Source organism: Protobothrops mucrosquamatus, unplaced genomic scaffold, assembly GCF_001527695.2.
Source record: "Protobothrops mucrosquamatus isolate PMUCROS unplaced genomic scaffold, P.Mucros_1.0 scaffold67, whole genome shotgun sequence".
Classification (NCBI taxonomy): domain Eukaryota; kingdom Metazoa; phylum Chordata; class Lepidosauria; order Squamata; family Viperidae; genus Protobothrops; species Protobothrops mucrosquamatus.
Genome location: NW_015386445.1, coordinates 261,682 through 277,537, shown reverse-complemented (window position 1 = coordinate 277,537; position 15,856 = coordinate 261,682). Strand labels below are relative to the sequence as shown.

Below are 15,856 nucleotides of genomic sequence, written 5' to 3'. Positions count from 1 at the left end.
CTGCAGTATGTTGTTGTCATGGGTACTTCAACCTATTCAAAAGTATAGTTAGGAATAAGTAAAAATTTAAATATCTGAAACACACACAGAACTCCACCAGGACTGCCAACACCACTCTTTGTAGCAATATGAAGAAAGGCATAAGGGTTTCTTAGGGGTCTAAAACAACTCGCCACGGCCAACTTGCCACGGCCAACTCATAGCAGCCAAATTGCTGTGGCCAACTTGCCGCTGGACAAGAGTTACACTAATAGTGAAGAAATAGTCAAATATAATCATTAAAGAAAGGATGCCAAAGGAAGGACAAAATAAAATGTGAATGACCAAAATTAAAATATTTTTAACATTATTTTAAATAATTAAACTGAACTGTTGAATTGTCCTGCAGCAAATTTTCCAGTGATGATTTGGCCTTGGTGAGTTGTCCATTCCATTCCTCGGTGTGGTGGAGGTGAACCAGGCTTTAGATTTTATATCTTGTATATCATTGTGATTCTTCCAAGCAGATTTCTTCATTGTTCCCCACCCATAGACAGAATCTTGCCAAACTAAAGCATATACACTCTGGGAATTATCAGGGAGGAGCCGTCTTCACCCTCTTTCTCTCACACAAACTGAGATAAAGCTGACTTGTCTCTTGCTCCTTTGGAGTGCAGTTCCCTCCCACCTGAGAATTGGGACTACATTCCATTACAATAATGTGTACAATTGTTGTTTACCCTCACTGTATAACTCTCTTGTGTTGTCGTTTCCCGTACTTCACTATTAAAAACAAATGCCTTACATTAGAAATGACCTTGATGGAACTGAATGGAATCCTCTTCTGACAGGTGCATAAAGGTGCCGGCTATGTTTTTTTATCAGAAGAAAAAACCCTCATGCTTCTTTTCCAACAAGATCATATTTTAACCAAAAGATCATTTCTCTCGGTGTCCTCCCTTCTCCGCACTCAGCTTTACAATGAAGAGAAAACAAAATCCCCATATTCAGAAGACATAAACAATCTTTCTGCCTCTGGTGAAATTGCAGCTGCCTTTATCCTTATTTACCATATCTCCAGCAACATGATCTTGTTTGCATTTTTCATTTTTGAATGCACACAGGCAAAGCAGGCACAACATCTCCACTGAGATCCCCATTCATCTTCTCAGAAAAGAGACTGTTGTGGCGTTCCATATAATGGCTATTCCTCCCGTTGCTCCTAGCTCAGAGATGGTTACGGCTTCATTTCTCTGCAGTTGCCAAAGCTTCATTTCCTTGATGTGGAAAGATGCACCTGCCCCTTTGGAAATGAAGCTTTCACAACTACAGCTTGTATCCTTTTAGAGAGATGCCACAGACAATGCATGGGGGGGTCTGTGTATTTGCATGTGTACGTATGTGTATGTGTGATTCATCTCTGAAGAAAAATACAGTCTTTTGCACTGAACAGACTGAGCTCCAGAGTTTTAGAAATGATTTTGTAGTCTTTTTCAAACCTATAGACTTGTATATGGCCTTTTTCAAACCTATGTATGACTTTTCATTGATATCTTCAGAAACATCTTTTGAGTGAGAACCTCATGGAGATCAGTGCAGCCACTGTTTGTGAAACCTATATAGAACAGTCTTGGCCCAAATCAACTGGGATTGTCCAATTAAAATGCTCACTGTAACTGAATTGATTGAATGGGGTTGGGTAATTACTTTTTCACCAGTATATTGCAGATTGGATGACTTTGTTTATGAAATAAATACAACAAGTACCAAACATGCATTATTTCTTCCCTCGAACTCTACCATCTCTAAGATCTCCATAATGTTCCGGTAACATTTAGTGGCAAAAATATGCAAAAATGCAGGAAATACAGAAATGCAAAGCAGCTATTGCTTCACAGAACTGTAGGTAAAGTTGCCTCTGGGTGGCTTTCTTGGCAAAACTATAGCAATGGTTTGCCGGTTTCCTGACAGTGTGAACAATTAATCAATGGAACGGCTTGCCTCCAGAAGTTGTGAATCCTCCAACACTGGAAGTTTTTAAAAAAAGATTGGACAACCATTTGCCTGAAGTGGTCTAGGGCTTCCTGCTTAGAGCAGGCGGTTGGACTAGAAGATCTCCAAGGTCCCTTCCAACTCTGATGTTCCACTTTGTTCTGCCATGGCCTTCTTTTGCTCTCTCCCCTGACACCATTTGTTAAAAGAATGGGGGTCCCCTGCAGTGCCTGAAGTATCAGAAAATACGTTTAAAGGAATATGGTGTGTCTGATATTCACCTTACAGAAGCATTTTTCTTTTAGAGCTTGAAAAAGGTCCCAGCTCCAATAGCCTCAGTCTACAAATATTATTCAGGTTTTGATACAAATGGCCCACAAATGCAAAAAGCAAGCATAACACATTTTTTTTCTAATTGCAGCACATTTAAGGAGTCTCTGGCCTAAAACAAGCCAGTCTTGTAATATGCACCAAGACTTTGCTTCGCTTCTGTTCACGGTAATTCAAACGCACATTGCGTTTAATTTACTTAAACTGAACAGATGTTGCATATTTGATATGAACGTTTTAAGGAATATCAGTTATTTCATTGGGGAGCCATTGACTGAAATTACCGGTAGAATATTTCTTATGCAGTTACCCTAATCTAGCAAATGAAGGTGAGTGGAATAAAAGGGACAAAAACTCTTTTGCAGTAGAGTCCCTACAGACGAAAGGGCTGCAGGTATGTCAACAAACTGGATGCACCCCTTTGAGCCCTCACTCTGGGGCTGAGTTCACATATGCTAAATCGTTTTTTTCAAAGTTTACTGTAATTTACACTTCTATTTGTTTTTTCCCCCGGGAGTGTGCAAGTGCAGGAACCCCAAGCAACCTTTCCAACTGTTCCTACTACTCCTACCCCCACCCTGTCAGATTAGTTGGGCTGGGAGAAAACAGGCCCAGGTCTTCCTGAGGGCTCTATGGATCAAATGGGGGTTGATCTTGGGGCTCCCCAACTGTGCCTCACTGCAAGTCTAAACCCAACCAGCAGCAGCTACTCACTCTGTCAAGAGTGAAAAATTTGGCAGCTACATACCTCTTTGTTTTCATCTTGCCATTAGAGTAAGAAGGGTGGGGGGAGGTGTTGCTTTTGAATGGGTTAGTTAGAGAAATGAAGCCTCTCCAATTCCATGCAAGCTTGCTGAGAGTCGGCAGTATGGAAACCTTTCAAGGACATTCTAGCAGGTGTGAAGAAGAGAGCAGACGGTTCCCCTAACAAAGAGGACTTGTTTACATGAGTTATGTGGACATCTGGGCCTGTTTGGCTGGGAGTCATTGTTACTGTATATATGCTATAGTTTGATGCCTTGGGACTTTAGAGTTAGTGTTTTCCCGCCTTTACCAGGTTCCCAAAGCAGTGACAAAGTGGGTTGGCATTGCCATGGACTGGAAAAAACTTGAGCACTCACAGACTTCATTTGTGGCAGTTCACTGGGTGAGCTTGGCCAATCACTCTTTCTCAGACCAGTCTGCCACACAAGGTTGTCGTTGTGTAGATAAACTGAGGGAGAATGGGAGCCAATATAAGCTCTTGGAGGGAACGCAAGCTATAAATCTAAAGAATAAATAACATTGCTCATGATTTGCAAATCACCCTGATGGGTTCACACGAAAGGCTAAGCCAGAACCAAACCAATTACATTATGACTTAGTGGGAAATGAGAATTCAGTCTCAAGGCAAGAGTGTAGAAACTCAACCAAGTGTTTTAAATACAATACGTGTCAGCCACTACACCTCTCCGCTCCCCGGTCTCTCACTGCCCGGGCTCTGAACGTCTCGGGAAGGGTTCCAAAGTGAACAGAATTGGCCTGTTTATGACTAAAATGTAATGTGACCTGGAATCAAATGACAACGAGTACGTTTTTAAAAACTTGACAAACTAAGTAAATTTGTGTGCCTGCTGTGAAACTGTATCTCAGAAATGTTTGGCTGCCTTTCCCCCCCCTGAGATTTAGTTCCATGCATGTTGCCTTATCCAAGAAAATTTACAAAGGAAAAGACTTTCTGACCCAGAATCACCACACCTTGCACTAGATGCTTTATGCTGTCCTCCTCCTCCTCCTCCTCCTCCTCCTCCTCCTCCTCCCTTCCAGCATTATGCTCTGTCTCAAGGGACGGTTGCAGAGAGATATGGGAGAACATAATTGTTTTGGACCAAAGTAGAATGAGATCCAGTCAGAAAAAGATAAAATATTATTAGACCATCTTAGAGGCAGTTCCTAGCCACTTTGTTTCTAAATTGAAGCCAGGAGGCAGCTGGGCTGAAATTTTCCATCAGATGAAAAAGGGATTAGGTGTTCAGGTCCCATTAATGAGAAGTTGTGTTCTAATACGTGACAGTAGGAGCAGAGAAACCAGCCCTTGTATTCCTCGCAGCTCGGAACACTTGTGGCTTTTGGCGAGGCGCAGATGCATTAGAGGCAGCCACGTGTCCTAGCAATCAAGGATCCATGGCAACCGGCTGTCACTCCGTACTCCAACCCCTGGTGCAGAGCAAGGACTCAGCTCCTGGGCTGGCGGTTAATGGCTTCTTTCCAAGACAAATCTCGGTTGAGGTAACGTCTAGGCTTGGAAGCTGAGCAGGATCGGTCCTGGTGAATTCTTAAATGGGATGCTGCCTGGTGAATCCAAGGATGTGAGAGGACCTTGGAGTCCTAGTGGATGATCTCTTAAACATGAGCTAGCAGTGTGCAGCAGCAGCCAAAAAAAACTTTTTGGACAAAAACTTTTCTTAAAAACCTCCAGTGATGGAGCACCCACAACTTCTGAAGGCAAGCCATTCCACTGGTTAATTGTTCTGTCAGGAAATTTCTCCTTAATTCCAGGTTGCTTCTCTCCTTGAATAGTTTCCATCCAACATTTCTTGTCCTGCCCTCTGGTGCTTTGGAAAATGAGTTGACCCCTTCTTCTTTGCGGCAGCCCCTCAAATACTGGAATACTTCTATCATGTCACCTCTAGTCCCTCTTTTCACTAGACCAGCCAAACCCAAATCCTGCAACCGTTCTTTATAAGTTTTTGTCTCCAGGCCTTTAATAATCTTAGTTGCTCTTCTGGAGGAGAAACAGTTCAATTTCTGAATCTATGTCAAGCTCAACCTGGTGAATAAGACAACACAAATGCTATTTTCTCTCTCCATTTATTATCATCTAGGCATTGAAGGAAGCATGACTGTGTTCCCCTAAACATCAATTTAAGAGAATACATTTTATGTAAGCCTGCTTCAAGATTAAAAGGCCAAGGGCAAGTGCTTTTATTCAATCAGTTTGAATGAAGAAACTTTTTGAATTCCATTTCAAAGTCCTGTCCTTGTAACATACTTGCAGTCAGAGGGGCAGTTTCCCTAGCTAATCTGTTTTGATCTCGGCTAGGATAGGATAGGATAGGATAGGACAGAAAATAGGATAGGATAGGAAGAAAATAGAATAGAATATAGAATATAGAATAGAATAGAATTCTTCATTGGCCAAGTGTGATTGGACTTTGTCTCCGGTGCATAAGCTCCCAGTGTACATACAAGCAACAAGTGATAAATCATGATTATAATAATAAAATACATTCATCATAAATCATAAGATACAACAGTGATAGTCCGAGGATACTAAATAAGCAATCAACACAAATCATACTAGGATACTAAACAAACAATATAAATCATAAGATACAAGCAACAAATTAGCCATAAGAAGATAAGGAATAGGTAATAGAAAAGATGAGAAGGATACAGCCCTACTAGGTAGTTTGACAGTGTTGTGGGAATTGGTTGTTTAGCAGAACGATGGCATGGACAAAAAACTGTCCTTGTGTCTAGTTGTTTTGGCGTGCAATGCCCTACAGTGCCATCTTGACTTTCTTATCATATCTGTAGACACCTCTGTATATGGCTGTCCTCATCAAAGAAGCCTCTGCCTAGGGATGCATTTTCAACTGTGGCTCAAGCTGATGACTGAGCATAAAAGGGCCTCAAAGAATGCTCCTTCAGGGATCCATGTGGCCACAGCAGTGCTGGTCCACTGGAGGAGACCTGAGGCTGAATTTTCACCCCTCCTTTTTCCAACAGAGACACACATCTCTTCCAGACTAAAGGTCTCACTTGCCTTTAAGTCACATGCTGCAGGCTGCACTCCCAAAACCTGTGAAAAGGGCCAGGAAAAAACCCCACATGATTTCATTAAATTGACTTTTAGCTATAAGTCGTATGATTCCTCTCCAGTAATTTCTGTTGAATGAATCCCCCCTTTGGCCCTATTATGATATGGCAATTGGATAAAGATTTCTAGACAGTTTGGGATTCTATTTAGGGCAGCCTGGCCAACTTTAAAATGTTAAAATGATATGTGCAAATGACCTTGGGAGACAGGACAATGGTCTGTCAGCCTTATGAGCCTTACCAACTGGGCAGGAAGCACAGCAGATGAGCTAATTCTGCTTTACTGTAAAGCCACATTAACAGAATTTTGCAAGTCTGAAAGTACAATCTCCCGTCATCTCCTGTACAGTGTAAGAACTTAAGGAGGGTCCCTCCCCCCCTCCCCGCCCCGCCCCGAAGCCTCTTGCTCTGCCAATCATGCAACTGCAGGCTCTGCTCTCTCTTATCTGACCTATCCCTAGACAGGGTCCCTTCACCCAGTTTCTCAAGATCATTCCCACATGCCATTACGGGGTCAGCTGAGTCTGCAGCAAGAATGGGCGGGGGGGGGGGAAGCTGGACAAACAACTCAGAAGGGACCCTCCCTGGTTTCTTGGACTGTAAATGTGAGGGAGCAGAGAAGCACTTTCTGACTTGCAAGATTCTTTCAATGTAACCTTCCAATAAAGATAGTGCTACTCCTGCTGGGCGTTCTTCTTGTCTGGACTACTTCGCAGGACTGACAGACATCTAGCCTTCTACTCCCAGAGTTCTTAGCAAGGGCCACATTGGCTGAGGAATCTGAGGAGCTCAGCTCTGCACATTGGAAAGCTGACTAGGCTGGGAAACATGGAACTAGGGGATGCAAACAGGACTCAGATGATGCATGGAACAAAGTGAGCTTGTAACAGTGTAGTACTTCATGCAGCGTCACAGAAGTCTCTGCCTCCTTTGAGACAGCCGTGCCTTCCCTGAATTAATTGCATCAGGAGCAGAAACTTGGCAGAGCTATAACTTACGGAGATAGGATCCACTCCTTGTTCTTTCCTTTGCAGGTAGGCAACCCTGGAATTTCTCTTGATGAATTTACTCACCTGCCAGAGCACACCAGCAGCTCCCAGGTGGCAAACATGTGTCCTCTGCACCAGCCAGAGAGTGACCGTGGTAAGAATTACTACTCCAATTTATATATGGCATGCTGTGCAAGCTTAGGAAAAACAGCAGTGTATAAATATACCATGTTGCATTATTATCGCTTGAATGTTCTATTTCCTTTGATTTATACAGAGTTCCTGGAATTAATTTCCCTCAGTTGATTGCCAAACAGCCTCAAAACTGACAAAGCATGAATAACAGTTTAATCTCTATACAGCCTGTGCTGGATCTCTTTGCACTTTAATTGTGAAGGTGCTGCCTCTCGTTACCCCTGGATTATTCAGGGGAAGCATCTGTCTTGACCGAAGACTTCTTTTATGTCAGTCACTGGGGATTCTTGCCAAATAAGAGACTTGCCAACTCATTCCTGGGCCTTGAGACAAAACCCAAAAAACCAACCATAATTATTTATCAAATCCAGACATGCAGGACATTTTTCTGTGGAAGGAAGGAAAGCTTTCATGGTTTCAATCACTAACTCTACACGGTGAAGCATCACTAAAATCATTAGCATTTCTGTGAAGACAAATATTTATTTTATCTGTTACTAATCAAATTTATATGGCTGTCTATCTAATGGAAAGTGACTCTAGGCCAGTGATGGCGAACCTTTTAGAGACCGAGTGCCCAAACTGCAGCCCAAAACCCACTTATGCATCGTCAGGTACCAGGTGGGTGTGGCCCATTGGGTGGGTGTGGCCCATTGGGTGGGCGTGGCTGCGGTGGTAACGGCAGACTGGGTGGGACTAAAAAGTTCAATCAATCAATTCCAACTTTGCAAGATCTTTTTTTTCCCCGCGAGAAGTTGAAATTGACTGATTGAACCTTTTTTTTTTTTTGCACACGTCGGTGGAGGCCTAAAGCGAAAAGGTTTTATAAAACCCAGCTGAAGGCCTAGGACTGGGGCGACGGCGCAGGTGCCCACAGAGAGGGCTCTGAGTGCCGCCTCTGGCACCCGTGCCATAGGTTCGCCACCACTGCTCTAGGCAGAGTACAGCAATCCAATAAAACAATAAATGTAAAACAATCACTACTTAAACCCATATATAATAATTATTAGAATGTTAAAAATATAAAACCAGAACTAAAGAAGAAGAGAAAATAGTAGACAGAGGGGAGTTAATAACAAGGGAGCTGCTGGCATAACCAGGTCTTGAGGGACCTTTGAAAGCTCAGAATTGATAGGAGGCTGATCTCATCTCTGGAGGGAGAAAATTCTACAATGCAGGTGCCAGAGCAGAAAAAGACCCCCACTCAGGGTCCACCAAATGTAGCTCCTTAGACAACGGAATCCCGTAACAGGCCCATTCTGTTGAATCTAGTCAGGTGGACAGATAAAACGGGTGTAACTCTGGGAACCAGTCATACGTTCCGACATACAGCACTGCTGTAACTGAAAAATTGCCGAACGGTCGCAACTCAAGGACTACCTTTAAAATAGGCACAAAGGTGGTACATAAAATACTAACACTTCAGTGTAGGACTGCAATTTTAAATACTTCATATTATAATTTTATAATATTGTAAACATCTGTATTTAAAGTGGAAAGGAGTCCACTGGAATGGGGGGGAGCGGCTGTAACAAGCCGCTTCCAACTTTACTATTATTATTATTATTATTATTATTATTATTATTATTATTATTAAAGTTTGAATGAATGAATGAATGAATGAATGAATGAATGAATGAATGAATTCCTGCTAGGGAAGGATGGCAGGGACGCTGCCCCTGCCCGGAGCCTGATTTGGGCGAGGTGTCCCAAGGAGACCCCAAGGCTTGAGGGGGTCTTTCGGCCCCCCAGCCACGGTTCAGACGTCCGGACTTCAGCTCGCAGCAATCTGGTGGGCGAGTCCTGGGAGCTGGAGTCTCCGGCGCGGCCCGCCTTCTCCGCCCCGCTTCCCGGGACAGCGGAGCCCCTTTGCGCACGCAGGCCGGCCGCGCCTCCGGGCGGGGCCGCCCCTTTTCTACGCGGCGCCGAGGCGGCGCGGCCTCAGCTGAGCGCGGGCCTCCTCCTCCTCCTCCTTCTCCTTCTCCTCCTCCTGTTCGGTGCATCATGGCTGCGTCCCAGCGGTAAGGCGAGCCGGACTTGCCGGCAGGGAGAAGCGGGGCTGCCAAGCCGCCTGGTCGCGGGCTGGGGTTGACGGGCAAAGCCGAGCGCCTCCGGGTCGCTGGGCTGCGGCGGCCCCTGGCGAGGTTTGGCCACGCCGTGCCCGGCAGCCCCGAGGCCCCCCCGGGCGATTGGCAGCTCCGCTGGCGGGGAGCTCGCTTGCCCAGCCGGCCCACCGACCTGGGCTCGGGGGCCCTTTGGCCGCCCCCCCCGGAAGGCCGCTGCCCGCCTCCCTCGGCGGGGTTTTCCTTTCTGAGGTGGTCGCCTTCCTGCCGGTAGTCCTCGACTTACGGCCACAATTGAGCCCCAAATTTATGTTGCCAAGTGAGACATTTGATAAATGAGTTTTGCCCCCATTTTAGGACGCTGCAACTGTCATAACTGTGCAAAGTGGTCATAAGTCACTTTTTTCAGTGACGTAACCTAGAACAGTAACAAAATGAAGTGTTGTAAGCCGAGGACTGCCTGGTACAAGAGTGAAATCTCTTTGTTTGTGTCTTATTGGCAACTTTCACACTGGACCTGCCTGTCCTTAACCAGGCAAGCCCAGTCTGTCTGGTGGGATGAGTTTAGGATTCAGTGTGTGGTGCAACTCTCACCGCTTTAATTGTTATTTAATTGTTAATTTTAATTGCTATCATAATTTTCATATTAATATTTTTATTGCATTGTAAACTGCCCCGGAGTTAATTTTGGATAGCAAACTGGGCATCATATAAATTTAATAAATACCATATAAACTATTTTCTAAGGTAGTATTTCTTAAACGTTTTGCTCTCAGGACTTCTTGGCACTTTTAAAACTTTGGGCTGAACCCCTAAAGAACCTTTTATTTGTATGGAGTATATTTATCGACATTTACCATATTAAAAACTAAAATGGACACATTCATAGAATGTTTATTGAGTTATGTAAAAATACCGTATTAAGTACACTACGTATTAATGTAAATAACATATTTTTTTCTTGAAAAACCCTGTACTTTTAACAAAAAAATAAGTGGCATTGCTTTAATTTTTTTTACAAATGTCATTAATATTTGGCAAATAATTTTGATTTTGCACACCCCTGTGAGGGACTTGGGTGACCCCTCCCCAGGTCCTCTGAACACACTTTAGGAAAACTGTTCTATGGATTCAGAAAGGGCCTCTTGTTGTGTATAATTAAGACTTTAATTTTCTTACCTTAAATCCACTTAAAGGTTTTTAGAGACCCCCCTAACTATCCTAGCCTTGCTTCCATGGGAAATTTGGGCGTGTCTTTTATAAAATGTTGATGAACAAGTTTTGTATTGGAGTGATTCAGGGTTCAGCCCTTTTTTTCTAGAGAGATAATTATGCAAGGAGAAGGGTGGACATGTAGCCTTGACTGCAAAGGCTGGGGTGCTTCCTTGCTAGGCTGGGGTGCTTCAGAATTCATATCAATATTGTTGAATGCGTTTTGAGCTAAGGGTGATGCTACACCCCCAGTTGGGAACCCCTGCATTAATGAGTAGGTAGTAGACCCTTTTGGCCCCTTGAAAAGCAAAGAAAGCTGAGCCAGAGGTCTGTGGGATGAGAAATTGTTGTGTTTCCACTTGTGAGTGATAGGCTGTGTATGTGCACGCTCTGTGCACTATTGATTGCAAGTAAGGGATAAATCTCTGCCATTTACGCTTATCCTTCAGGGTAGCACACCCATTACCCTTTGTGCTCTTTTTTTGTACAACCTGACAGCTGATGTATACGTGCACAATTACACTTGGCTACCTGCAAAGCGCTTGTCTCTTTGATTCTCTTACTGGTACTGAGAACTTTTGACTTCTCCTCTGATCAGGACCATGGCAAGATCCTGCAGAAGGAGCAGCTCAGCCAGCACAATTCTGGGGATCTTGCTTTTCCTGCTCTCCTCCTTCCATGCTTTACTCAAGACATTTGCAAAATTGTGCTGGGTGTCTCAGGCTTCTGGAAGTGCTTCTCTGGCTTCTCTGCCATCTTGATGGGCAGCCTGCAAAACTCCTTATGGGTTACAGTCATGCTGCAGTGTGCTTTCCTGCCGTTTTGAGGCTGGATATTTATGAAAACAGTATGTGAGCCCTAAAATGCCCAGGAAACAGCTTAAAAACAAAACCCTAAGGGGAAAGATAGGAAAATCTTGACTGTGTCATGTGTTCATTGCATGTTCATAACTTTGCAGTTTTGCCCAGTTTGCTCTACCCAGCCTGTTCCTATAGGACAGGGGTCTTCAAACTTGGCCCTTTTATGACTTGTGGACTTCAACTCCCAGAATTCCTCAGCCAGTGTGCCTAGCTGAGGAATTCTGGGAGGTTGGGGACTGGCGCCCTGTGAAGTCATGACTTATTTTAACTGTGGTTTCTTTAATAAGCCATGGTATGAATTTTCATAGTATGCTAAACTATAAATGATGGTTTACCAAACCATTATGAATAAAGTAACACTGCATGCTAAGTTGAAGCCCAACAGACCCTTTTTAGTACACTGTGTGAATCTGCAGGTATACAAAAGAGTAAGCCACGATTCATCATAGTTCATTGAATTAGTTGTATAATTCATGCAACAATGTAGGTTAGCACCGGCTGGATTTGTTTAAAACCCAGCCTTTGCCTTGGCATGCTTTGCAAACTCAGCAGGATTAACAGTTCCTTTTTAATGCGTTGTCTGATACAGAACTTAAAATGTGCATTTTGGACTTCAGAAGCTGAAGCTTCCTTATTGCTGCTGTAAAGCAAAGGTTATCTGCGGGATTGTATTCCAAGAAAACTGTATAATAATTAATACATCGGGGAGTATTCGTGCTCAGATTAATGGGGTTTGATTTTTATTGTCTCTTAAGTTTTCTCAACAGAAAACTTAAGAATGCAACTGTTGTTTCCTCCAGAAGGTAGTTTTGACATAGTGTGTTTTAGTGGATAAAATGTGCTTCAGGAAACCCTTGTCCTCTATATGGTGTCACAAATCATGGTCATTGGACACTGCAAACAGCTATATGCGGAATGATTGCCAAATGTCCAAAATTCCATCATATGACTGTAGGGTGGGTATGTGTGTGTGTGTGGGGGGGCACCTGCCATAACTTCAGAACTGTTGCTTCATTTTAAATAATTAAATTGTTAAATAATTGCCTTGTCCCAAGGCAAGCTCTCCCACGGTGAGTTGGCTGCAGCAAGTTGGCCAGGGCGAGTTGTCCCGTTCTGTTCTGCTGTTTAGTCCATGCCTGTTGTCAGGCACCCAGATGTTAACTTTGCTTCCTCTTTCCAGGGCAACCTTTTGGCTGGGGAATGACACCCTGAGAGTCTCGGCAGCACTTTTTGCCTTGAACAGAACCCGCCTGTGTGATCGGCTGAGAGCCAACGAGGCTGTTCCCAAGGGGGCCATTGTCGTCTTGCAGGGCGGAGAGCAGGCCAACCGCTACTGTACCGATACGGGCATCGTTTTTCGCCAGGTGAGCTTTTGCGGCAAGCTTCTCTTTTGTTTCTGTTCTTGCAGCTCTTCTCTCTGGATTTCCTAACAGCATTTGTTGAAATTCTGGGTAGATTTCTCTCTCTCTCTCTTGGTTGTTAGTGACTTTCCAGTCCTTGTTTATGCTTGAAAGCACTGATGCGTCCTAAAAACGCGTGTCTTGAAGGATGTGCATAAAATGCATCAAACCAATTTTTCTTGCCATTAATAAAATCTTTCTGCCATCACCAAAGTCTATTTGAATATGTTAGTTTTGTCTGTATGCAAATTAATGAAATCTTTAGCTTTTTCCCTTAACGTGGAAGTTTGGAAACTTCTCAAGAGGATTGGAAGTGAGTGTAGTGTAGATGCTTAAGGAAATATTTGCTTATTAGCATTTATTTATTTCAGTTTATATAGCTGCCATCTTGCCACTCTAAATAATATAAAAACTTAAAACATATAGTACAAATATGGCTGTACTGAACATTGAAAAAGAAGTGACATTTTTCCAGTGTTCAAATGTAACTGAGAATGTTCAAAGGCCAACCCTGAGTGATTTTGGTTTTGTCAGGCTCTGACCTCCCTATTCCCAAACATCCTGTTTCTGCAGCACTTTGTCAGACTTCATGCAGGCTCATAGTGAACAGGTTTGTAGCAGTTGTAACACTTGAAAAAAGGTCCATTCAAAATGAAGCAGGTAAATTTCCATACCAGAGAAAGCTTGTTTTATTTTTAACCTTGGTTAGTTTTTGTAGCTTAGTGCCTTACGTGAAACAAGCCAGGGGAGCTAGTTTTATGGTGGAAGATATTGTGCAAAGCCTAAAAATTAGCTAATGTAGAGACCAGGATAAGCATGTTTTATGAACCCATTGGCTGAACTATAGCAGCTTGTCTTGAGACCAGCCAGCAATGCACATCTGCTAATACAAGACTTCTGTGATAATTGGCCATTGAGCCTACAACTTTGCTTGCTTGGAGACCATTGTTCTGAATCTGCATATGGCTATTGTGTGATGGGGATATACTGGATCTATTGCTAAAACCATCCACATGGGCATCTTCTAGTTACCTTTGCAGGAGGTGAGTTTCAACGTAGCTTCCAGGAAAAAAGTTGCCATTTTGCCTCTTATCCTGTGCCAGGATAAATGGACAGAATGTACAGGCACAGTAGACTGTAGAGCAATAGCTGTGTGGGGGACGTCAGACGAATACTAAGGACCAGAGGCTCTTTGGTGCAGCTTTAGAGAGAAATAAGAGCCGTTGGTGGCGCAGTGGTGAGAATGCAGTACTGCAGGCTATCTCACTGCTCACTTCAGGAGTTCGATCCTGACCGGCTCAAGGTTGACTCAGCCTTCCACCCTTCCGAGGTCGGTAAAATGAGGACCCAGATTGTTGGGGGCAAAAGGCTGACTCTCTAAAGTTAAACCACTGAGAGAGGGCTGTAAAGCACCGTGAAGTGGTATATAAGTCTACGTGCTATTGCTATTTTGCCCTGACATGTTTTATAGATCAGACTGTAAACTGATTTATATGGATTTCTCCTGTGACTATAGCAGTAACTCAGGCCTGGGTTTGTATGCGGATTCAGCTCCTGGTATCTCCTGACAGGATTAAGAAAGAGCCATGGCTGAGATGTCCTCATGGACTTTCATCTCCTTTCTGCCTTTGCTCTTTGTTCTTTTCAGCTGATATGCTGAGCTTTCATCAGTCCAAGGTCTCCTGCTCTCCTGTAATTTCACTTACTTGTCCTTGTACGGTATCAATTGATAGTATTCAAAGTTCAGTAATGCAGGACCTCTGAGTCTTCCCATCTGGTTCTTAGACATGGGAAGGGACTGCTGCCCTTCCTCCTTCCTTTCCCTTAGAAAAATCCACAGCCTGGATTTCTGCTGCTCTTCCAGGGGACGGATGTGCGGCTACTTCCTTTCTCTTTCCCCCCTACCTGGGCCAAACCAAAAGACTTTTCTGGGAAAGAGAGGTTTTGCATGTTCTTCCAGCCATTTCGCCACCCTTTCCTCCTTTAGAGCAGGAGGACGTGGCCCAGTGTATAGAGGCGTCTGACCAAGAGATGAGTTAAGTGGTACAATAAGTGGCTTATTTTAGGGATGTAAGTCAGGACTTCATTACGTGAACTAGGGTTCAACAGAGGTCAGGGGTTGGGTCCACCAGTGTAGAGGTGTTATTTTGAAACCAGACGGAGAAACTCTTGATTCATTTTTAAGGGGAAAGGGGAAATTTGGGGGGGAAACTGAAGTATAGATCATGGAGTAGGAAATTTCTGTAGCACTGTTTTTTTAATATTTTATTTGGACTTCTGTACTGCTTCAATCAGATGATTCTGAGCAGTTTACATCTTTGATCAAAGCATAAAAGCAACACCCAATGCCAAAACCAAAGCAGTCCATGTGTCTATCCCCTTGGTGGGTGATTCCACCCCATCTCCAAAGACTTCCAAAAGAACCAGGTCTTCAGAACTCTGGATACTTAATTGAAAGGAGCAGTTCTTATACCTTGAAGCTGTTTCATCACCGAGAAGACTTGGCATCAAGGTCCGTGAAGATGACATTCCTCTTTGTGGCAGTAACTTTAACATCAGTGATCTCAACAATTTCCACTTTGACCGGAAAGTCTTTAAAACGCCTGGACCGTGAGCCACTTTATGCTTTCTAAGTCAGGGGTCCCCAACTGTTGGGCCACGACCCGCTGCCAGGCTGTGGCCTATTTGTGAGCAGTGGGCTGGCGCGCACACAGCTAGACTTGCGCAAGCTCATTACTCAGCTTGTACAAGTCCAGCTGCGTGCGCATGCACACCTGCAAGTAAAAGTTAAGATGAAAGTGCACATGTGCGCCGGTCCACCGTTCGCGTGGCCCGGTTCTCCTTTCTCCGCCTCTCCCAACTGGGCTGCCAAGCTGCAGAGGTTAGGGGCCTCTGTTGTAAGTGACATCTGCCATCTTGAAGCATACCTGGAAGCTAACTGGCAGCCAGTTCCTGCTGCTGAGGTGTCACATGGT

At 43.9% G+C, this 15,856-nt stretch overlaps 1 protein-coding gene across 1 annotated transcript in view; it reads left to right on the top strand.

Moving 5' to 3' along the window:
• The first annotated feature begins 9,327 nt into the window (after nt 1-9,327).
• PEPD (peptidase D) overlaps nt 9,328-15,856 on the top strand; it is a 72,091-nt gene continuing 65,562 nt past the window's right edge. Inside the window, exons 1-2 of the mRNA XM_015812085.1 lie at nt 9,328-9,367; nt 12,662-12,845. Coding sequence (XP_015667571.1) covers nt 9,351-9,367; nt 12,662-12,845 — 201 coding nt within the window. The 5' untranslated portion in view covers nt 9,328-9,350. The remainder of the gene's footprint in view (nt 9,368-12,661; nt 12,846-15,856) is intronic.